Source organism: Pinus tabuliformis, chromosome 7, assembly GCF_031772625.1.
Source record: "Pinus tabuliformis cultivar Carrire ecotype Pingquan chromosome 7, CPIR1, whole genome shotgun sequence".
Lineage (NCBI taxonomy): Eukaryota > Viridiplantae > Streptophyta > Pinopsida > Pinales > Pinaceae > Pinus > Pinus tabuliformis.
The window spans coordinates 988,471,223-988,496,654 of NC_142293.1; the positions used below are offsets into that span (position 1 = coordinate 988,471,223).

The 25,432-nt window shown below is 39.7% G+C and overlaps 1 protein-coding gene across 2 annotated transcripts; it reads left to right on the plus strand.

Moving 5' to 3' along the window:
- The first annotated feature begins 287 nt into the window (after positions 1–287).
- Positions 288–25,432, plus strand: LOC149250921 (syntaxin-32-like). Of its 2 annotated transcripts, XM_089459278.1 has the most exons (6): positions 288–528; positions 755–1,363; positions 20,522–20,772; positions 21,034–21,203; positions 24,334–24,531; positions 24,618–25,432. In XM_089459278.1, exons 2-6 carry the CDS (start codon positions 1,117–1,119, stop codon positions 24,775–24,777), a joined length of 1,026 nt encoding a protein of 341 aa, XP_089315404.1. In that variant the 5' UTR covers positions 288–528; positions 755–1,116; the 3' UTR covers positions 24,778–25,432. The 2 variants fall into 2 exon arrangements, with proteins under 2 accessions (XP_089315404.1, XP_089315403.1); XM_089459277.1 differs by having other exon boundaries at positions 288–1,363.

Sequence of the window (25,432 nt, forward strand, 5' to 3'; positions counted from 1 at the left end):
TAGTGATACAATTGTTAAAATCACCATTTTTATAATTGAGTGGTACACTTATTAATGAGATCACTATTTTTTAACAACTAAAATATAACATCTCATTCAACAATTTTTATCAAATTACGCATTAAAAAGTACTTAAAAAAACAAAACCTTCCAATATTTAAACAATGCTATCTCATTACTAACAGAAGACTACTTTGGAAAAGGCCCCCCATCCATAAGACCAACTGCTTAACCATGACCTAAGAATCAAGCACCGCTTAAGTCGACCTTCACAATATGGAGGCGGCCGTAGGGGTAGCCCTCCTATCATTCGGAAATTTGGCCTGCCTATGTTCTGAAGTGACAACTAGCACAACGCGCTAAGTGAAACCCCGACGACAAATAACGATCCTCGTTACAATTTTCATTACAATCGCATCAGATCAGGGAGGGTCGCGTTCCCGCTGTTCCATATAATGGATACATTATCGATTGGATGGGGTTTTCTGCATCACTATGTGCATTTTGCAAACAATTGAGGCTGGTGGGGTAAGTTTTGAAGGGGTTTTTTGATATAATTTTTTGTACTCATCATACAAACTGGTCACTAGTTCGATTTCCGAAGCGTTGATATTGAATCTTACTCTGTATCCAATAGTGTCATTCTCAAACCGTGATCCAGAATACCACCACAATTAATATCTTTGACGCCCTCTCGGGAACCCTAGATATGTCCAATTCAGTTAAATTTATCTAGGTTTCGGGATCTTTGCAGATTAATTTCTTTGTTAACTTTACTCCGTTACGGATCGGAGAAACAGAACTGCAGGGGATTTTGGCACATATTCGTTTTTGCAACAGGGTCATGGTAATTACTGTGTAAATTTGTGGATCTGGGTATAGGCATATATTTCCAGTTTTCAGCCAAGGAAAGAGATACGCAGACGCAATCATCATTAGAGTTTCTACCCTACATCAATCTCGTTTTTGCTTGACCTTCCGAGTTGCATTTTGGTGGAAAGAAATTCAAAAAGCAATTGCGCTTGGGCATCTTTCTGGCTGGTATTTCGAATTGCAAGCCCGCCATCGGTTTTCCGAAGCAGAAAGGCCAGGATTGGTAAAGAAACACACTCAGAAATGTCTATGAGACCTGCTCAGTTGTCCTCTTATCGGGATAGGACAGTAGAATTCCAGACAATTGTAGAGAGATTACGGAAGTCTTATTCTTCTTCAGATTTTTCGCAATCCAATGGATCTGCTGATAACACAAAGTATGCAGGACCAAGATCTGTTGGTTCTGTGCAGTCCGAGTTCAATAAAAGAGCATCCAGAATTGGATTCGGCATACATCAGACATCTCAAAAACTTGCTAAACTCGCAAAATGTAAGTCATTGTACTATCCAGAAATTCCTAAAAAGATTTGAGTGTTATCGGTAGGGTGATTCATGTTGTAAATCTTCTCTATTTTCTTCTGTTTCCAGTTGTCATCTGAGGTTGCTGTATTGCATGCGTTACAATCTTAAAGAACCAAAATTCCTACAAATAATAATATTGTGAAGTAGGTTCTTGGTGGTTGCTTTAAAAACGATGATGTTCAATTCTATTTTTATGCATTGCAAGTGTCTGCCTGTTTCATCACGTGTAAGGTTGCTTTAAAAATGACGTTGTTCACTTCTATTTTTAAACATTGCAAATGTCGGCCTGTTTCATCACGTGTAAAATAGATTCCTGTGAATTAAGAAGGGGCTTGATCTTTCCGTTTAACATCAACATCACAAACAGTTAGAAATATAGAAGGAAGGTTTTGTTTAGTTTCGTTTGGAATTCCACTAGGCAGGCTATAATTAGCATTTCCCTGGGTGAAATATCGACTGCTTGGAAATTTGAAGATTTGTCCTCGTTGGATCCAAGCTCATCCAAGATTGTCTACCCTATTGGGCAACTCACATCACTTTGTTTATAACAGTGGGTTTAGCTAATAGGATATTGGAGCCTAAAGCCTGGAAGGATATGTCTAAGCATCTTAACATGCTGTGAAAGGATTCCTCTTCTTTCTCAATTGAGGAACGGATCATCCACAAAATGTCCATTCATCAGTCAACTAGTGTCAAAAGAGTAATGGATGATCGGATTTCAGATTCACCTTTGTGCTACTATATTCCTAGAGTGGTTCTTGGTAGCTATCTTGTTCAATGCACGATGATAGTATATGCACACATTCACCAACAAACTGCTTCCTTGTGTACTAAGACTATTGTCAATCCTCATGGAGTGGAAATAGGCCGGATATGCCCTTTTTCAATTAGGTCCTACAATTGCTTCTTAATCTCGTGTTCAGGAACTGAAGTATGGCATATTCCTGTGTTTGGGAAATATTTTGTTCCAGATCTATAACATACTGAATAAGCCAGGTTTGAGGGGTCCATGAAAATATCTCCTTAATTTCTCTATAATTACTTCAATCATTTCTCTTATTGCCGCTTCCTCCATACATCTAATGATGCTTATTTCAATAGAAGGAGCAAAAAGTTCCAGGAAACATTAATAAGGCTTTTTGCCTATGTCGTTGAAATATGTGCAACAAGATTTTGTTTTCTATGAGCATTTAGTTAGCCCATACTAAATTTCACTAGCTTGCATTAATTAGGTCATTATTGTTGATGATGATGATGATGATGGTTAACGTCCACTGAGACCAAATTGGTCTATCGGACCTACAATTTTCTTAATTTTTACTTGTCTGGCTTCTCGTCTTTCTTGGCGAGATTGGTGTTGTAGCTTTCTTTCTTTTCTCTACGGTCTTCCAACTTCCTTTGTCTTGCATCTCCTTCATCTCTTCTGGTTCTTGGGACATTGGTGTCTTAGCTTCGCGATCTATAGTCGGAGAAGAAGTTTGGTTTAGGAGATCTGCTTTGTTGTTAAATGAAGATTTATTTTCTGCGGTATTCAAATCCTCATAACTGTTGATTTGTTGGGGCGGGCTTTCTCCTTGCTTGCTTTGAGAGTGGTTTCCTTCTTCCTTGATTTCTTGTGACTCAGAGTTTTCGCTAGAATATTCTTCTTTGATGACAGTGTAATGTTCTTTTTGTGCTCCTTCCCACCATGTAGATCTGTGGTGGTTTTTTCTAGCAAAATTTTTCTCAGAGGCTTTTGGGCAATTTTTGGCTAGATGCCCCGTCTCAAAGCACGATCGACATCTGAAGAGGACACTTTCATAATCAAGCTTCTGGTTCCACACATAGTCTTTACTTGTTAGGTTTATTTCAGCTGGGAATCCGGCGCTGAAATCCATTTCCACACAGATGCGTGCATAGGTGGTTCTGGCATATTCCTCTGTTTCTGGGCACCTGCAGTAAAATTTCCCAATTGCATTTCCGATGGCTTTTAGCGAGGAGAGATTCCAGAGATGCAAGGGTAGGCTTGGCAATCTCACCCAAACTGGTGCTGAGGTTATCACTGCTGTAGAGGGATCGAATGATGGGTTCCATGGCTTCATGAATAGGCCTGATTTTTCCCAAAACCAAGAGCCGGAATCTAGAATACATTGTCTGCTTTCAGGATTTTCAAAATCTACTATAAAGAAACCTCTAGCACAGGGGTAGATATTAATTTCATCAGAAATGATAGGCTTCCATACCTCCGAGATCCAATTGTGGAGTGCTATCAGCCGCGGCCAAAAACCATTGAACCGGCAAATTAGGGCACTTTCAGAGAACTTCAAAGCTTCATCGAGTGAGTCCTGGACCACTTGGATAGTGGGAGCTGGGGCTTCACTCACGATATGGGCAGGAGATTGTCCTTCAGAGGCCGATGAGCCACCAGTTATTTTTGCGAAGCTCGGAGCCATATTTTACGCAGATCTGCACCAGATCGAAAGCCAAACCGCAGATCTGAAGAGATACAAACGTCCCACTCAACCGCAGATACTGAAGAGATATGAACCGCAGCTCAAACCGCAGATCTGAAGAGATACGCAGCTCAAGCCGCAGATCTGAAGAGATACGAACGTCCCACTCAACCGCAGATACTGAAGAGATACGAACCGCAGCTCAAACCGCAGATCTGAAGAGATACGCAGCTCAAACCGCAGATCTGAAGAGGAACCGCAGCTCAAACCGCTAGATCCCTTCACGCTGCATCCATTCATTCGCCCTGCGTCCAGTGAAGTGCAAGGAAGGCTCTGCCACGCTACAGATCTGAAGAGGAACCGCAGCTCAAATCGCTAGATCCCTTCACGCTGCATCCATTAATCTGTCGCTGTCGATCAAGGAAGGATTGCTGGGGTTCTGCCGAACAAGGATCGCGATATCTCTGTTGCATATATTGATCTCTATGCGGGCAATCTCTGATAACGGCGACGAGTCAATGAGACAGGAGATGCTGTTGGCCCTTCTCGAATAATTTGTTCGAAAACTCGCACTGCACTGACGGAATAGTTATTCAAAGTACCTATATTATAAACAAGTACTCCCAAAGATAATTCACACATATCTAATGGAATGCATCACATCTCAATTCATTCAGAAGTTTAAAAATCATTTCAAACTTGAATTTGCACTACTTGGTGATTGCCAGTTCAACATATTTATGCTGCCATCCCAATTCAAATTTCATACAGGTTTATATCTGCGGTTGTTGAGAGCTGAAATTGTTTGTCTAAAACCCTGCAATTAGATTTTCACTTTCCATATCAATTATGGCTTATACCAAACTCTTCTTTACTTGGATTGTGATTTCAAATAACCACCTCCTTGGGTTTGCTTGTTGATCAATCTATTTACTTTTGACTATCAATGCCAATTTCCGAACTTCTTTCGAGGCTTTTGATGGTTCCATTTAAAATGCAAAACCCAATAATCAATTTCTTTTTGGCCTAACTGTTTGCGGAACCTACATTTCACCTTCGTCTTTTCTTTTGAAGTTGCTTGTATGTTTATTGGTTGACTCATCTTTTTTGAGAGGTTGGTAGCTAGCTTTTTCTTTTGAGATTTCTTTGTAAGGAAGGCCTAGAGGAGCATTTTCCTCATTTGCTATTGGCTTTTATTGCCATGGCTTTTTTCTATGCACCATCCAGTGTCCAGGTATGAGAGCACCCCATTTCCTTATATGTTTACGTGTGCAATCCATTTCACCACTAATTTGTGCATAGGTGCCACTAATTTATGTGCAAGTGTGACTATCTCCTTTCTACTTTCATGCCTGATCTCTTAGGTTTTCATTCCTGTATGTGAGTATTCATATCAATGTATTGAGATCATGTCAATTGGTAGTAGAGCCCAGTGTTGCGGGGGAGCACCCCCTTCGATCCCGCTTCAAATCTGCGCTCCGGGAGGGAGCGACTCGGGAGTGAGTAGGGAGCATGCTCCCTAAAAAAATTTACGATCCCTACCATTTTCCAATTCGAACTAGTGAGCGTCGCTCTCGTCGTTTTGGGAGCGATTTTTCCAACCCGGGAGCGGTCGGGGAGTGATCGCTCCCGGGTTGGAAAAATCGCTCCCGGCGGCGGTGAGCGACGCCTGTGGAAAAAAAAGCGACAACCGACCAGGAAAAAAAATCCGATGGCGAGGAAAATAAAGGGAGGGAGGGAGGGAAGGGAGGGAGGGAGGGAAGGGCGGGAAGGGGGTAATATAAATAAACCCTCTCCCTCATATTCATTTCATTTTACATTTGAGAGAGTGAGAGTGAGCAAGAGAGCAAGAGAGTGAGAGAGCAAGAGAGTAAGAGAGAGCAAGGAGCAAGGAGAGGCATCCAAGGGGAGATTGAAGAGCTTGCAAGAGCTTGTAAGGGGAGATTGGAGGCTAAAGAGGTAGGCTCTGCACTCTATTCTAGCAATTTTTTAATGTTTATTCCTAAATAAATAATTTTTTTTTTTTCTCTATTTCCCATTCCCATTCCCATTCCATTTTTTTGCAGATTCAAAACTTCAAATTTCAAACATCATGGTTATATTTCTTGGCATTTTCTTCTTCTTGGTTCCTTTTTTGGCTATTATTATGTTGAAGAGTAGAAAAAGGAGGGTTTAAAATGAAGAAGGGGATGAAGAAGTGGGTTATGGTGGATTTGATGAAAACCCCGGGTGAACATGAGTTAGCTTAAAAAACTAAACAAGACCAAATCCCATTGTGGAAATATGTTAATAGGCTTGAAGCAGGGAAAGGGGGTGGAACCACTAAATTTCATTGCCCCCATTGCAACAATAATGGCACAGGTTCATACACCTGTGCCAGAAAGCACCTCTGCTGGAAAAGGCCATGGAATGGAGATAAACAAATAGGAATCAAAACTTGTACAGGTGTGTCAGCAGCAGATAGAGCCAAATACATAAGGGAAGAGGAGGAAAACAAATCTAAAAAATCAAAGGGTTTCTTTGAACCAAGCTCACAATCACATGGACAAAGAACTCCTTCAGCATCCCCTCCCATGGTAGTGGATATGGAGGCACAGGGTCACCAAGTTTAAGGCATAGAACCATATCAGATTTCTTTGATGAAGGGTGTAGGAATGATGTGGATTCAAAAGTTTGCAGGTTTCTTTATGCATGTGGGATACCATTCAATGTTCATCGCTCACCTTATTGGCATGAAATGGTTTCTGCCATAAATGTTGCCCCTAAAGGATACAAGAGCCATGGGTATGACAAGGCTAGTTGATATGATGCTTTACAGATGGGTTACCAATCCGACTTTTATGAGAAATTCTTCAGATTGAGAATGACCAAGTACCATTATGAATACCTCCCTAGTTAAGAGGGAGTGTTGAAAAGTTTAACTAGGTTTCTTCTTCATAATGACATGTAATTGTGATTTTTGTAAATGATGAAAAGAAGAAAATAAAATTATTTTTGTAATGCCTGCTTCATGGTTTTCATGAGCAAGAGATCTTATTTTAGATGGCTCCCATTGAGAGCCTTTAGGATTTGTCTTAAAAAACATATAGAGTCAATGTCATGTATGAAGAATGTATATGAGTCTATAAAAGTGTCTAGAAGCCCTCCAGCGACAAGCACTAGTTCTTCTCTTCAAGTCGGCCTCAAGATGTAGAAGAAACTCATGTCGGCTCACCTTATGTGGAGACACACCTGTTCGAACTATTATGTCGGCTTATATTGATAGGCAAACTACTATATATGAGTGAAGGCACTTCACGTTTCCACAGTAAAAAATCGCATCTCTCTCTGAAGTTTGGATAGGAGTACAATGAAGGAAATCACATATTTCTTTGTGATTTCGGAGGACAATCACAGTCAACAGTTTGGATGTCTCTCTAAGTTTTTCGGTGGACAATTGTAGTAAGAAGTTCGGAGGTAATCACAAAAAGATCTTGGATAAGGGATGAAGGATCAACGAGGAGGTTTAAGGGCCAATTATAGGAACAGTAGTTCAGATCTCAGAGGGAGAGTCTTGGTGCCACAGTAGAAGATCATACATTGATCAAGGGTATAGAAGCCACTGTTCGATGAAGGAGCTATTGTTCAGTGATGTATCACAGTGTGTCGGTGTTGCTACAATGGTCACATTTTGGTGACACTCCATTGATATGTTTCGGTGCCATATCTAGTATATCTACAGTTCATTGAGGAGATGATCTCAGTGTTAAGAAGGTCAAAGAGGAAGAGGAGTCAAGATGATGAAAAGAGCAGAAGACAGAGAACTAGTGTCTTGGTCTTGGAGTGGCTAATAGGTCAAGGGTCTTGGTCTTGGTATTCGTCAATTGGAATCTCTATAAGAAGAATTTGTGCGGGTTTTCCTCTCAAAGAGTGAGAGGTTTTGGCCCTGGCTGATAGCCTACATTCTGTATCTCTTGTCTATTTATGTTCATGCATTGGTCACTGTTTGATGAAGAAGAACACTAATAATCTAAGAAGAAGAAGATTCTAATCTAAAGAAGTAAAAAGCATTCACAAGCAGTTACTAATAGAAGAGAAATCACCTAATGCTAATGCCTTAGATTTCTCAACAATATAACATATAATCAACTTTTAACATAATTCAATTTTGTTGAGCATTAAACTATATTGAAGTGGTTTTTTACAAAATGAAGAAAGCCACCAACAATTACAAGAATTGATTCCCAAGGGACATATTTGACCTGGTACATTGATGTGTAGATCAACATCTGTGCTAGCATCGAAGAAATATGGGATTTGACTATTGTGTATAGATTATAGGTTATGGAACAAGTATACTATGTATTTATAATTTTTGAATCCTCTCCCAAGAACTGAAGACGTGGTTGACTAACTCTTTTGGGCAAAGTTATTCCTAAAACTTGATTTGAAGCTTAATTAGCACCAAGTCAAATATATAAGAATGGATACTTAGAAGACAACTTTTAAAAATGAAGTAAGAGATGTATGAATGATTTGTTATGCGATTCAGTCTTGCAAATGCACCAATGACATTGCAAACACTGATGAAAATCACACTTTGGTGTTATTTCAACAATTTTTTCTTGTCTATCTTGATGACATTTTCATTTAGAACAAAACATGTACTAGAGGAATTGCCAAAACAATAAGCCAACTGCAAGAAGAGTTCATTTCTTATGGATTTCTTTGTTTATCTAGGCTACATTATCTATAAAGTTGGAGTGTAAATTGACTTGATCAATCTAGGGGTTATTAGAGTAGGAAACATCGACTTGTATGAAGTTATGGAGCTATCTAGGGATGACAATCTTATCTTTGGAGTTCATGCCTCATTATTTTGATATTTCATTACCACTAAATGTTGTGACAAAGAAAATGGAGAATTGCGATGGATCAACAAACAACAACAGTCCTTTAAGGGGCTCAAAAAGTGATACTGTTATGTAATGGTTCTTGATCTTCCCACACTTAAAATCACCTTTTGATGTAGGAACAAATGCATGTGGATATGCTATGGGAGTTGTTACCCACCAAAAAGTGGGTAACCCATAGGAGAAATTTTCTCCTCTTTTGACATCAAACCAACCAACAACCCTATATGATCAACACATAACATGATGCTAGGATCCTCGGCTTCTTGCTCTAGTCAGATTTCTCTCTGATCTGTGATTCCTTCTCGAAGGAAGGTGGGTCATTCCTTCGAGTTTCTAGGATTGATGTTAAAATTGGCAACTAGGGCCAAACTCCATGTGGGTCATCTTATTTATGGCAACTGATATTTTTCTTGGATCCCTCTCGTCGAGAGGTGTAGGATTGATCTAAAGATCATCCGATTCCGATAAGTATTCATGGAGTTATGAATTTATTTGTGTTAGAAGACAATTCATCAAGGTCGGCCAGCGACTAAATAACACCCACATGTGCTCAATGTTTTAGTATAAAAGGAGATGACTTGAGAGTCATTTCACACACACTTCACTCATGATTTCTCTCCACTTATTTTGGGTTTTAGTGTGAGAGAAATCTAGGAGGAAGTAGCCCTAAGACACAGGAGGGAAGGAGGCCTACACGTTGCCCTCTACAAGCCCTAACGCAGTCCTAAGGAGGATGATCTAGCAACAATTGAAGGGAAGAGACCCTACTTCTATATGCTGCCTAAAGGAACCTAGCTGCAGTCCTACGATGGAGAAATAACACCATATAGGAGGCCTTTACTAGTTGTACCTAGCCACAATCAAGGAGGGTTACAACATGCCCTAGCCACATCACAAGGAGGCAGGAACAACATGGAAAAGGAGGACTGTTTATAGGGTCCGAGTTGCTATAATGGAGGCTGAGTATGCGAGTGCTAGGCCAAGCCCTCAAGGGCTAAACGCTGTTTGTTTAGGCACTGTATTGAGGGACCTAAGGCTACATGATTGCTGTGTGCTAGGCTGCAGGCCTTAACACCACAACAAGGCTTGCATAGGGGCATATTAAGGGCTGATATTGACCCTAAGCAGCAGTGTAGCAAAGGGGGTGTCTCTTCAGGGTGTGCCGCAGTTTTCGAGAGGGTTGTTCAAGGACTGTGCAAAGAGTTTAGGGCTGCCCTAGTGCCCTAAGAAGAACAGTCACGAACAACAACGTACAAACATATTTGGAGCAGTGTTAGTAGTATGATGACATAGCAACAAAGGCATACTAAACAGTGGGACAACAACATGGTGTATTGGTAAGTGGTACAACAATGACACGTGGCAGTAAAAACAAATAAGACAACAAGGCTATGATGCTTGGTGGAGCAAGCAAATAGGACATCAAGGCTATGATGCTTGGTGGGGCAAGCAAATGGGACAGCAAGGCTATGATGCTTGGTGGAGCATGGTACATAGGACACCAAGCAATCATGGTGCAACAGTGAGACGCAGCAAGATGGGCACAATGAGGTTCAGGATGAGGAAGCACTGGTGAGTGCAGTAAGATGATAAGGTACAATAAGATGTTGCAGTACAGGAAGGTGCAACAGTATGATAATGAGGTCCAACATAGTGATGATGGGTGCAACATGGTGCAACACAGTGAGGCGCAGCATGATGACGAGGTGCAACACTATGATAGGTGATGGAGTCACCTGGGAGAATCAATTGAAGCAACATGTCTTCAACTAAGTTCAGCTACCTAGAGATGATCTATGCTTTCATTTAAGATAAGTCAAAGTGATGACTTTTGTTGTAAATGTACTATCTCTCTCTCTCTCTCTCTCTCTCTGCTGAACTATTGAAGAACATATAAGAAGAATTGATCAAGTGTTTCCCCACATTGGGGTTTGTCCCTGGCTAACGCCACATCTTGTGTCCTCTTGCCTTGGCTTATCTTCTGCGATCTATGTTTATGTTCTATTTGCAATTTACTTTAATGCTGATGTGAGTGTTAATCTGGAAAAATATTGAGCTAACTGTAAAATTGAAATAAATTGCTCTAAGCATAGAACATACCTAAACTTAACATGGGCTCAGCGCTGAGGTGAAGACAAAGCCCAAGCAAGAGTGAAAGAGCAATCACCGAAGGCAGTTGGCAAAGGAAAAAAAGCTCAATGGGTTCCTCATCCCTCTTGAAATTCACCAAGGGTGAAGTCGAAGCAGAGAACACTATCAGAATGGCACAATGGAAGTTTCTGATGGCCTACCTAAAGATCACTTCAATGGGAAGTACGGATCGAAGGGTGGAAGGAAAGGCAGATGCCTTGTTTGTAATAAGTTCGGCCATTATGCGAAGGAGTGTCTGAATGGCAGGGACACATCACTTGATGAAGACAACAATCATTCTAGGGACATTTTCAATGATCGAAGGAATGACAGGTAATGCAGGTCATCAAGTAAATAGCCGACTCTTTGAAGAAAGCAAGGAACCCCAGACTCTTTGGGAATCTGGCTTATTGATTGTAGTGCTTCAAGGCACTTCATCGGATAAAAGGGTGGTCTCTCTAATTTGGTAGAGATGGAAACAATTGTGGGATTATATTTGGAGTCGATGCCACTTATCTCGGAAAGGGTGTAGGGAATGTTACCCCTCAATTGAATGAGGGTAACTCAATTCATTTACAAGAATCTCTTTTATGTACCTGATCGCAAGAAGAACCTGGTGTCCATTTCGGCAATGGAAGTCGAAGGTTTCAGGGTGGCATTCATCGATGGAAAGGTGCGTGTTTGAAAATAGAATTTTCAAAGATGCTTTTACTCATGCGTTCAGGGTTAGCAATTTGTATCGAGTTGCAGGATGGTCCATTGGGGACCATGTCAGTTGTCACATCTCATCCATAGCACCGAAGGTCTACTTATTATGGGGCCCTACACGATGTGATTCAGATGGTGATAGGGATGCCTGAATTCAAAAGGAGCATGAAGGTACATGTCTGAGATGTACCAGAGGAAAATTTTACAAGGGGACCATTCCCCTCAAGTAGCAGGTCCACAGGTTTGGAACAACCCGTGGGGCTTGAGATTCATGATCAGGAATCTCATGTATGCAGGTGAAAGAAAGCCCTCTATGGCATGAAGCAAACACCCTGGGCTTAATATGAGAGGATTGATAGCTGTTTGATGAAGTTGATATTCACTAGGAGTGAAGTCGATCCAAACCATTGCTTGAAGGTTGTGGATGATAGACCTCTCATACCATCACCTTATGAGGACGACCTCTTTCTGACAGGTGCAGACCTCTCCTTTGCAAAAGTAAGAGGGAGTTGGATCTTAACTTTCAGAAGTTATGTGGTAGGGATGTCGGACCTGATTTGGGAAATGCCTCTGAGTTTCACAAACTCATACTAGCATTGATATTCTTGGTGAACTCCCGTTCGGATATATGTTTTGCAGTTAGCATGTTAAGCTCATATAGGGTTGAACCTCACTAGATTGGTGCCAAGAATCTTCTCAGATATCTTCGGGGCACAATCTCTCATGAATTGAGATACACTGTCGGAAATGTGAAGCTGCATGATTATTCTGATGATGATTAGGCAGGCAGTGTGGAGGATCGCAAGAGCACTTCTGGGTGCTGACTCCCTTTGGGCTCTGCTCGATATCCTGGATGAGCAGGAGCAGAAGACGGTTGCTTTGAGCACTGCTGAGACCGAATACATAGTTACGAGTATGATCTTGTGTGAAGCTGCCTGGTTGTAGAACCTCTTCAGTGAGCTGTTTGTACACATGATGGATACCACCGTGATCTTCTGTGTCAACCAGGGGGGGAATCGATTGTTGAGGAATCCCATATTCTATGATTGCTCTAGCATATAGACATCAGATACTACCTTATCTGGGATATGGTACATCAATGAGCGAGAAGGCTCCATCGCATTGAGACTGATGTATAGGTCGCAGACATTCTGTCGAGGCCCTGGCGAAAGGTTAAATTTGTGACTTTCCCGAACGACTTGGAGTCGTTGAGAGACCTCTTATGAAGGTCCTGCATGATGCATGCATTGAGCTCTGGGAGCTCCGGGGGGCTTGGGGTACTTCTTGGAGCAATAAGCGACCATAGGGCGACTCACCCTTACCTAATGGTGCGTTGTGTACAGGGTGAATGGTTCAACCTTCCCCTATGATATCCTGTGGCGACTTATGGACATGATGAGTGGTTCTCTTGTTGAGGCATCCTACCCATGCAGTCTGGGAGTCATGGGAAGTACCTCTCATCTTGCCAATGAGTAGGGAAATGGGGTTAGGGACCATAGTAGTACTATCGATGGATGCATCATTGTATCTACCGTACTCCCTATGTTAGGATGACCTCCATTGATCTGGGATTAGTGAAACTGATCTCGGATCAGTATGAGTCTTTGAGACACTCTCTTGTGATATTGATCTGGATCAATGAAACTGATTTGGGATCAGTATGATTGGTTTGAGACACTCTCTTGTGATATTGATTTGGGATCAATGAAACTGACTTCAGGTCAGTAAGAGTGACATAACTCACTCTCTTTTGGAACTGATCTGGGATCAGTAAGAGTGGTATGACACACTCTTCATATGGAACTGACTTTGGGTTAGTAGAGAATGGTATGAGACATTCTCGATCAATTCTTCTTCTTCACGGTTCAGCAGAGCAGAGCAAAATAGTGCAGGGCACTGATGGCAGAGATAGTACAGTCTGGCAGATGGATTAGCGGATGGAGTTCTCCCTAGTTGAGAGGGATTGTTAAAATTGGCAACTAGGGCCAAACTCCATGTGGGTCATCTTATTTATGGCAGCTGTTATTTTTCTTGGATCCCTCTCATCGAGAGGTGTAGGATTGATCTAAAGATCATCTGATTCCAATAAGTATTCATGGAGTTATGATTTATTCGTGTTAGAAGACCATTTGTAAAGGTCCGCTAGCAACTAAATAACACCCACATGTGCTCAACGTTTTAGTATAAAAGGAGATGACTTGAGAGTCATTTCACACACATTTCGCTCTTGATTTCTCTCTACTTGTTTTGGGTTTTAGTGTGAGAGAAATCTAGGAGGAAGTAGCCCTAAGACGTAGGAGGGAAGGAGGCCTACATGCTGGCCTCTACAAGCCCTAACGCAGTCCTAAGGAGGATGATCTAGCAGCAATTGAAGGGAAGAGACCGTACTTCTATACGCTGCCTAAAGGAGACTAGCCACAGTCCTAGGATGGAGAAATAACACCATAGAGGAGGCCTTTACTAGCTGTACCTAGCCGCAGTCAAGGAGGGTTACAACATGCTCTAGCCACAGCACAAGGAGGCAGGAACAGCGTGGAAAAGGAGGACTGTTTACAGGGTCCGAGTTGCTGTGATGGAGGTCGAGTATGCGGTGTGCTAGGCCAAGCCCTCAAGGGCTAAACGGTGTTTGTTCAGGCACTGTATTGAGGGGACCTAAGGCTACAGGATTGCTGTGTGCTAGGCCGCAGGCCTTAGTACCACAGCAAGGCTTGCATAGGGGCAGATTAAGGGCTGATATTGAACCTAGGGAGCAGCGTAGCAAAGGAGGTGTCTCTTAAGGGTGTGCTGCAGTTTTCCAGAGGGCTGTTCAAGGACTGTGCAAAGAGATTAGGGCTGCCCTAGTGCCCTAACCAGAACAGTCACGAACAGCAGCTTACAAACATATTTGGAGCAGTGCTAGTAGTATGATGACATAGCAGCAAAGGCATACTAAACAGTGGGACAGCAGCATGGTGCTGCAAGGGACAGCAGCATGGTAAGTGGTACAGCAATGACATGTGGCAGCAAAAAAAAATAGGACAGCAAGGTTATGATGCTTGGTGGAGCAAGCAAATAGGACAGCAAGGCTATGATGCTTGGTGGAGCAAGCAAATGGGACAGCAAGGCTATGATGCTTGGTGGAGCATGGTACATAGGACAGCAAGCAATCATGGTGCAACAATGAGATGCAGCATGATGGGCACGGTGAGGTACAGGATGAGGCAGCACTGTTGAGTGCAGCAAGATGATAAGGTACAGCAAGATGTTGCAGTACAGGAAGGTGTGGCATAAGGAGCAACAGTATGATAATGAGGTCCAACATAGTGATGATGGGTGCAACATGGTGCAGCACAGTGAGGCGCAGCATGATGAAGAGGTGCAACACTATGATAGGTGATGGAGTCACCTGGGAGAATTAGTTGAAGCAGCATGTCTTCAACTAAGTTCAGCTACCTCATGTATCATCTACTTAGAGATGATCTATGCTCTTATTGAAGATAAGTCAAAGTGATGACTTCTGCTGTAAATGTACTATCTCTCTCTCTCTCTCTCTGCTGAAATATTGAAGAACATATAAGAAGAATTGATCAAGGGTTTCCCCACATTGGGGTTTGTCCCTGGCTGGTGCCACATCTTGTGTCCTCTTGTCTTGGCTTGTCTTCTGCGATCTATGTTTATGTTTTATCTGCAATTTACTTTAATGCTGATGTGAGTGCGATTCTGTAAAAGATATTGAGCTAACTGTAAAATTGAAATAAATTGCTCTAGGCATAGAACATACCTAAACTTAACAATTGAGTTCACTACAATACTTGTTAACTTACTGATTTCCCATGCCTGTAATCCTGGGACAATTCCCCTTGAATAGGAAGATTCTTTCAGGAAAATTTCAAGTGCTCATTTCATTATTAAGTCTAATGATCAATTTGGAAATTAATTTACTCGGATATTCTTTTTATTGTTAAGATTCTCGTGTATGCAGATGTTGTCAAGAGGTACTATAGGGAGGAATTCTTTTGGTCCGTCCACTACTCCTGGATCTCAACATTCTGTTTTTCCACTCACCTATAAGCTGGAAAGATTCCTCAATATTCCTTGAGATCATAACTGGGTAAAATGATCAGAAGCACCCAAAGACATGCTTTTTACATGTTTAAATGTATGCATAATTATAGCAATTAACTAGCCTTTGTCAAAAGAGTGCAATTGAGGCTATAAGGGCCAATTGATCTATGACTAGCAAGCCCTGAGTGAGTTCTTACACTCAGCTGAATTCAGATAGTTTTAGGGCTTCAAAAGGCCATTACAATTTGGAAGAAATGGCGAAAATTATGGTCAATTTTTTTCTCAGAATTTCCATTTACTAAGCTTCCAGTGCCCTACTGGAAATCAAATTTATTTGTTCTTATTTTGTCAAGAAAACATCGGTTCTATAATTTCTGTTAGAGAGGCCTCAAAGGCCTGGCCATTAATGAAAAAGATTGATAACTCATTGCTGATCTGTATACCTTAATTTTCAGGAATTATCCATTCATCAATGTAAGTTATATTTATTACCTTAAGATGTTCTGTGAAGACTTAGTTGATTTAATCTTCATTGTGAGTACAAGTATTTCTCCTTGAGGCTGGGGTCATGATACAAAATTATGGCAATCTGTCCATGATCAGACCTGGCTATAACTCCCTTTATTGGCTGAGTTCTTTTTTTGAGGCTGGGGTCATGATACAAAATTATGGCAATCTGTCCATGATCAGACCTGGCTATAACTCCCTTTATTGGCTAAGTTCTTTTTTTGAGACTCATTATTGGTCTCTTCCTGTTGAGTCAGCTCTCATAGCTGATCAAAGGATCATGGTGCAGAAAGCTCTGCCCTTCATCTGACCTATGTGTGTGTTTGTTTACAAATTTATACGAAGGTAGATAGGACGCCAGAGGTCCTTCATTCTTATTTTCCATTTGAGATTCAGGCATACAATCATGCACGTAAATATCCCATTTTCACTATTCAGCAGGTCACACTTTATTTATACATCTCAGAGCATCTTTTACATGACATCAAATGAATAACACTTTGTAGATTTAAAACATAGAGACACTTACCTGTAGAGTCTAAAAGTTGGCTGCGACTGATGAAATGTGAGCCATTTTCCACCCAATGACATGCTTAGGTATATGATAAATTATTTTTCAGCTGCCCACCCCCTAGCCAGGCCATGATGCCATCAGGAGAGCTTTCTCCCAGTCAACAAAAGGTGAAAAAATGAAGGCCACTTACCTTCCAATCAGAAATCAACAAGTTTTCATTCAACCTATTGAACAAGGGGCCTGCTCAAAGCCCAGGGATCCCCTCATCTAGCTTGCACAGCACAAGGGGAGGCCCTTCACTATCCCAACAGTCACTCAATGCTCTTCCCACTCAGTGCCTTCGTGCTTGCTCAGCTAGACACCCATAAACGTAGCCCTGTTTTTCAGCTCGAGTTAAGGAAACTTATGCTTGATTTCTTCAATCAGAAAATGGATCTAACAATCCCCCACTATTCTGCTATCAACCAGAACGTTTTTGGCACATATTTTCACTCAGATTTTGCCCCTAGACCCTTTGTGTGCATCCCACACTTTCTGTATGTGAATTGAGTTTGTTCTGCCTCCCAGCATGAGATTTAGTTGGTCAAATCAGCAAATTAATGGGTCAGCTCAGAATTTTCCAAATGGGTACTTGCCCATACCACTGAGGGACTGTCCTGTACAAATCCTAACTACCCCTCACAATAATTGACAGTTGGTTGTTCAACTACCAATTCCCTTACTAACTGATTTCTTGGCAAATGGGGAATTTTAGTTTTAAATTTTCAGCTGAGCAAGAAATTCTGGGCAAGGGTTATTTCAGCAGGCAATGATTTCTCCCCATTCCTCCATGTCAGCTCTGACTCATGGCATCATAGTTAGTGTAGGTGCAATTTTTTTCATTAACTTTAAAACATAATTACATCATTATGAATTTAACAAAATATCAATGCTGACATCTCTCAGCAATATATGTCATCATAATATTTACAAACGGGGGTTCAACAATGGAGTGTTACAAAGTGCTACAGTCATTTATTATTTTTTCAAATAATCATATCTCATATGGATCGTGAAACACTCCTAAAAAAGGTTCACAATTTCCAGTTCAGAATGAGTTAGTGTTCATAGTATTTGATTCTATCTGGCAAATCTTGGATTTGTAATTCCTGCCATGTGGAGCAAGTCATCAGGAAGCTCAAAGCTGGAGGATGGTGACTAGATTGATCATTAAATGAATCAATGTCATTTGCAAGTTTTTGTGTTTTCTACATAAGATTTTGTTAAACTCCACATGGATTACACGAGTAAGAACTTCTTTAAAATAAGCATGCACATTGCATACACCCTGAATTAAATGCCATTTCAATGATTGAATAAGGCTTTAAGACTTCTTGTCTTTGATGATCTTTGTCAAAATTGAAATAGGCATACTACCATCATCAAAGACTTAGAAAATGATCTCTTACAGATCGATTTGGTATCAAAGAACTAGACTAGGCACTGAGAGGCTTTAATAAATCACCATTGCTTTTCATAATGTTTTTGATCTGTGTTATGTTTTACCATTTTTCTCATTCAATAGTTTTTATCTTCTATTTTATTCCCTGACATGGCTACTATGGAATACACAAACTTACAAACATGTTATGTGCCTGCGGCACTAGTTTGATTCCTTGTTATTGTCATGAAGATGTTAATTGTAACACAACATCTGAATCAAAGATGGCAAGAAAATGAAAATCTGAAACTGAAGTTCTAGATTTAGGATTATTAAAAAGGTTAAACATAGCACGTTTTGATTTAGCCTTCTTTATTATATGACCTAGAAATTGGCCACCTGAAAAGATAATCGAAAACAATAAAAGAAAATGAACAAACTAATAACCTCAAATATGACCTAGAACGAACTTGTCTTAGAAACTATTGGCCACCTGACAAGAGAATCAAAAACAAAAAAGAAAATGAAAGAAAAGCAAATGAACAAACTAAGGAACCTCAAATATAGGTGGGGTTTGGTAGAGAACCTAGTATATAGATCCTTGAAACAATTTTTTTCATATTTTTATTATTTTGTAGGGAATTTCGTTGGAACCTGGAAATAAATGTTAGTAAAATATTTGGCATACTAAGGGCACTTCAATGACAAACAAAGAAATTGATAATATTTATATCAAATTTAAAAGAACGGTTAAACGAATTTGGAAGCTGTGTACTTACACAAAATTTTATGGTTTTAAGGTAGAGAAAAAAAGACTGCTTGAAAAGCATTTTTAAGTGATAACTATGAAAATTTGATTTTTTATATTGAGGCTTTGAAGGATTTTCAGGATATAATGGGGACGGAGAACTAAATGAACAATAATTGAAGACTCTGAGGAAAAATACAGATGAACACTTAGTGTCACAGAGAGGTAAAAGGTATCATTATAATATCTTACATGATATAATATAATAATTACATTGTGAAAAATATAGAAGTATCTAACATCACCAAGAAAAGACAATAATGGTCTGTAATTGCAAAAATGGATTGTTGAGTATCAAGAACGAGAAGTTAAAGAAGGATCCTGCTGAAGTCAAGGATTAAGTACAAGTGAAGGAATGGGTGCCAGCTATTTATTGCAAATGGCAAACTTGTTTTCTATAATCTAAAAGCTGACATAATGAACTTCATAAAAGATAAAAGGCATATCCCTATCACTTTGATACTTGAAATTACCACATGGAGTTGACATATTATTTTTGTCACTAGGATTTCATCTAGACATATACTAGTTTTATGTATCTCCTCTGGGTCTGCCCTTTTATGATAGGTGTTCCCAGCTAACTTGCTAAGTATGTGTTTTCTCAACTCTAGGTTTATACATGTAAGAAGTTAGAGATAGGTGCAGATAACTTCATGTGAATTGACACATAAAGTGTTGGAAACTATCTTGGAATGTTCTGATTGTTTGGGCAGACACTGGATTTTTGTTCTTCAACGATTCAGGACTGGTAAGGAGTTAGAGATAGATGCAGATAACTTAATGTAAATGATCACAAATAAATGTTGGCAAATATCTTTGAATGCATGATTTTTCTCATCTCTTGGTTTATACATGTAAGCACTTAGAGATAGGTGCAGATAACTTCATGTGAATTATGACACATAAAGTGTTGGAAGCTATCTTGGAATGTTCTGATTGTTCGGGTAGATACTGGATTTTTTTTCTTCAACTATTCAGGTCTGGCAAAAGACTGATAAATGCTTTTCTAATGATTGTTTCAATATGTTTGCTTAAATGTGAAGTTCCCTCTACACTAATCTTACATGAACAAGCCAGACTTTACTGGGGAAATCCTGTAAGCTATATGATAATATTGGAATACTTTTCTTGCCTGATGTTCTTTTTGTATTTTGCCGTACATATACTGTGAAACATGATTTTTATTTTGTAAGGATATTGGTTGCAATCATGCATGCATCTAGTGGATTTTTTTATGTGACATATGCAATGTTAAAAGGGATGAGGGTCAGGTGAGTACCAGGCAAATTTGGCAGAATAGATGAACTAAGTGAAAGGAAGTCCACACTATGTGGTGCAGCCCTTCAGGGCATGTTGTTGGGAGCAAAATTGGCAACACTAAAAAGTACTTCATACCTCACAGTAGGAACCGAGGTCTAATTTGACCAAATTTGTTTGCCATTTCTTGTTCATTGAAAATTCTGTAATGTGTTATTTCATTCAAGGAGTTGTTTTCGAAAGATTCTTCACCATTAACATGTGCATGTTCCTGATCGGTTTGAAGCTTTTTAGGAGTGTATATATATATTATAATTTGTTATGGAGCAATGCTCCACTTTTTGGTACCATTTAATTTTTTTGTTTTGCTTGAGAAAGGGAAACATGACATTTTGTAGCTTATTTATGCAGTGGCCAAAAGAACATCAGTGTTTGATGATCCAACTGTAGAGATCCAAGAACTCACAGCTGTTATCAAGCAAGACATTACTGCATTAAATTCTGCAGTTGCAGACCTGCAAATCCTGTGCAATTCTCAAAATGAAAGTGGGAATACTTCAAAACACACAACAGAACATTCAACCACAGTTGTGGATAACTTAAAAAGCCGATTGATGAGCACTACTAAAGAGTTCAAGGAGGTGTTGACTATGCGAACCGAGGTAACAAAAAATTCTTTTGTATTTACAAATACATCTGAATAATTCAAGGGTCCATATCAATTCATCTCATCAATGGTTCATGGGTTCTTGGTCAACTTCATGATTATTGTAAATTTTGTCGGTCATAGACTGTAGTGTAAGAGCTTCAACAGAAGTGTGAAGATAGGACCATCTTACTCTTTTAATGAAGTGTTTGATATCACTGCTTAAATTTTTTTAAACATGGAGTTATTCACATGAGGTTGAATTGGAACCCTGTAGAATTTGAAGGTACATGAGAATAGAAGACAGCTGTTTTCTGCCAGTGCTTCAAAAGATTCTACAAATCCGTTTGTTCGACAACGCCCTCTTGCAAGTACTAGTCGCTCCAGTGTTTCCCCTCCTGCTTGGGCCAATGGATCAACATCTTCATCCAATATTTTCAACCCAAGGTACATTGGTATAAATATTCATTTTAGCTGGAAGAAATGGTGTCATATATTCATCAGTTATTTTTGTTTATACATTCAAATCAGTTAACATAATTTAAATGCTTGTCAAATAACATCTAATATTGCATGTGATCAAAGTGTATTGTCTTAACCAATGTTATCAGAACCAAACTGGTCATCAAACCAGAAAACCTTGTGGACCAGGAACCGGTTGGAACCCGAAAAAAACCGGTTTACCAAAAACACATAAAATATTCATATTTTAAAGAAAAAACAGATATATTCATGTGCATCCATATGAATCCAAACCATTTATACACAAATATGCAAAAGTTCTCATTTATATAGAAAGTAATAGTGCATATAACCAAAATAGCACTTAGTGCAAAACATCGATGAATAAAAAATGTTACAAACATCAAGAAGTTGGCTCTAAAAGGCCTTTATAGTCCAAAATAACATGATAGACCATAGTATTATACTACAACCTACAATACTACAAGCTACAACTACAACAAATCAATGATCAAATCATCAATCATCAATCATCATCAGAATCAGTATCCGATTCCTGATCATCCTCCTCATCCTCATTTGAAGAGTGAGTAACATCCAAGTCTGCGATGGGATTATGGCTTGATTCCCTTGGCCCTGAAGCTGCTATTGGTGCTTTTGATATATTTGCCTCTGCATCTGATGGAGGTGGGTCCAAGTCTAACCAAGAAAGGTCTTCATTGTCAAATGTTGGTGCTTGACTCTCCACAACCCATTCTGATGTTGGATCAAAGTCAGCCAAGACAATGTTGCTTGATTCAGAGGTTTTATTCAGCAATTAGTTGCACCTCAACCTAAAGTTGTACTGAACAAAAACCATGTTATTCAGCCGCTTTTGCTCCAAACGGTTCCTCTTCTTAGTGTGTATACGCTCAAACACACTCCAATTCCACTCACACCTTGAAGCACTACATGTTTGGCCCAAAATTCGAATTGTAAATTTTTGCAATTGAGGGCATTCACTACCAAATTGTTGCCACCAATAGGATGCAAAAAGGGGAGAAGGAAAAAAAGTATTAGCAAATGAATTTGAAAGTAAATTATTAATTAGTTCTTCAAATTTGCAAAAAATCTCCCTCAGAACAACTCTGCAAAAAACTCTCTGAATTCTCTTCACCGAACTCAGCTCAAGAATTGCAAGAGACTTGAATGAATAGTGTGAGTGAAATAGAGGGGGTGGGGGGTCTAGATTGGGTTAGAAATTAGGATTAGTTATTCGAAAAAAGTGATTTTTTATTGCCCAGGCTGCGCGACCATGGGCCTTGTGAACTGGCGGAACTGGTCACCGGAATGGCCCAGACTGGTATGGTACCAAACTGGTCTAGACCGGTATGGTACCGAACCGGTCTTTCCCGGTTCGGAGGGCCGGTTCAAACCGGTTTTGCCGGAATCGGTTCGGTTCCGATAACATTGGTCTTAACAAATAGAGTATACCGGTTTGGTACCGTACCAGTCTTTCCCGGTTCGGAGGGCCGGTTCAGACCGGTTTTGCCGGAACCGGTTGGGTTCTGATAACATTGGTCTTAACAAATAGAGTATGCATAGTTACAAGGTACACCATAAATTGTGCTTGGTGCACAAATATTTCATGTACCTGCCTTATGCACTTGTACGTGGAAATTTGTTTGGCACATCTTCTTTTTCCATAAGTTCTTGGACCATGTAAACCTTTCCCAGCTCCAAAACTTTTGTGTGTATTGGATTATGTCCTCTAGAAAATAATTGAGGGGATGCTGTTGCAGGATTTGGAGAGGGGTGCTAGTTTTTGGGGAAACATCAATAGAAGGAGCAAAGAGAGAAGTTATATTAATTTCTATAATTGATCTATAACAGATATGGGAACTTAAAAGTGTAAGTGGGCTAAAGCAGCACCATGGCATCTTCAAATAGATATAGGATTTGTAATGGTAATCTTAACAAAACTAATCATCACATACAATGCAAATTTAAAACAGCTGATAGTGTGGTAAAGCTGGTTTTATTGTTGTGGGCTGAGATTGAAAAGCTTTTTCTGGTACCATTAGCATTCCCTGTCATAGCTTTGAGCTCTTCTCTGTGTAGCCCGAAGCACCTGTAAGCTAACATCATTTCAATTCTCATCTGGGGCTAAACATACATTCATATAACTGTTGGCTCATGCAAGTTTGCTAAATATCTCTTGAAGTGATATAATCACGTTTTGTGGTAAATAATCCCATTGATACTTTATTTTTCCTTGGCAATAGCTTGGGAAACTCCCGGGCACTTTCCCCATTCCGAGGGTGACACCCAGTGAAAAGCAGGTGGCGTAGACTTACTACACCTGATCCTTTGGGCATAGAACTGGGGACCTGCGCAGTGGATTGGATTACTGGCAACAACCTGGCAACAGTGGCACCAACCAATTGTGGCAACCTTGGGCTTTCTTAGTGATTTTATACAGGGTAATGAAAAATGTTTGTTTAATAGAATGAGAACTACCTGCAAGGTGACTGCATGCACTTTGAAATGGTAGAGTCTGATTGTATTTTAAGATGCTTGTCGAAGTCAAGTAGGAGTTGCATGGTAATTGGTAATGTTGATTACACTGTTGTTTAAAGTTAAGTAGCATGTTGAATAAAGGTGGCTGTTTGGCATGAACTGTCTTTTCAATTTTGTTTTTCATATATTATAGGTCCTTGTAAGAGAGCATTGAAATTTCAATACATTTGCTTCCAACCTTGCCATTAGGTATTGCTCTGAACTACCACTTGAGATAAACAGCTCCCTTATCCTGTTTAACGTGATTACTTCTACATTAATTATAGGTGGAAATATCTGATTTTTTTGGAACCAGAAAGTTCTCTATTTGTTAAAGACAACATTGATACTGATTTTGAAACAATTAGGCCATACACTGAAGAAGTAGGAACAGTACATATGGACCAACAAAAGACTCAGTTTGAGAAATTGTTAAGTTCGGGATATTCTTCTACCTTTCAATACATGTTATATGTCCAGATTGCTCTCATTCTAATTTGACATGCTAATGGCATGGTTAAGCTTTGTATTTCTATTTATTGTGTTTGGAGCTAAATTTATTGGTTTATTATATCAGGCGGCAAACAAGTGGAGAGCCTCCTGCATCTCCCAGTATGCAAACACAGCTTCAACAGCAAATGGTTCCTTTACAAGATAGCTATATGCAAAGCAGAGCTGAAGCTCTCCAAAATGTAGAATCAACTATTTTGGAGCTCAGTAACATCTTCACACAGCTGGCTACCATGGTTTCTCAACAGGGTGAATTGGCAATCAGGTGTTCTGTATATCTTATTTAATCTTTTTGTGCTTAAGACAATATTATGGGGAAATACTGATTAGTGTAGATTTATCTACCTGCAGGATTGATGAAAATATGGATGATACTCTAGCAAATGTTGAGGGAGCACAAGGAGCATTGCTTAAGTACCTGAATCGCATATCATCAAATCGGTGGTTGATGATCAAGATATTTTTTGTCTTAATTATTTTTTTACTGATCTTTGTTGTTTTTGTTGCTTGAACCATTCTTTCGACTTACGTATATGCTCTTGGTATAAATTGAATCTCATGGAAAATCATATTTGCCTTGGGGGAGGCTAAATTTGGGGCACAAAATATTGAAGTTCCATCATGCCCATAGTTTTCAGCAAAGGTGCTTAGGATCCTTAATTTTGATATCAACAATTATATAGCAGGCAGGATGGTATAGGTTTGGAAGCAACACAATCTATGCTAAAAATATTGAAGGCAAGGTTGATGAGAAGGTATGAGGGCTTAAGCAAGACAGTATATGTACCAGCAAGTGTGGTACCAGTTACCACCGTACCAGTGCATGAAGTATGCCATTTCTGATGGAAGTGGCATTGCAAATTTCTTATGGGACCTTGTCGTTGGCTTTTTAAGATGCATGAGTGCACCTGATGGAATACTGGAACTAAAGTTCTAGTGATAATGTGTGGGAAAAGATAAGGAGGCTTTGGTTCTAGCAGTTTCTTCTGTCTTTTCACTTTCATATGTGTAATATTATACTATCTCAGTTTGCATCTCAAGATTTTCTGCCCCAGACATCAAGCAAATGATTGAATACTGAAGCTATGCAATTCATAAAGTTCTTTTTCAGGGATGAATTTTTAATGAGGGGGACATTGTTGTCTTTTCTCTCTTGACTTCTGTTC

Bases quoted from the DNA above. Each gene is read 5' to 3' on its own strand.
- LOC149250921 (XM_089459277.1), top strand. From the start codon at position 1,117: ATGTCTATGAGACCTGCTCAGTTGTCCTCTTATCGGGATAGGACAGTA. The intron at 1,364-20,521 runs GTAAGTCATTGT...TTATTTATGCAG, and splicing joins ACTTGCTAAACTCGCAAAAT to TGGCCAAAAGAACATCAGTG. The intron at 21,204-24,333 runs GTACATTGGTAT...TTATTATATCAG, and splicing joins TCCAATATTTTCAACCCAAG to GCGGCAAACAAGTGGAGAGC.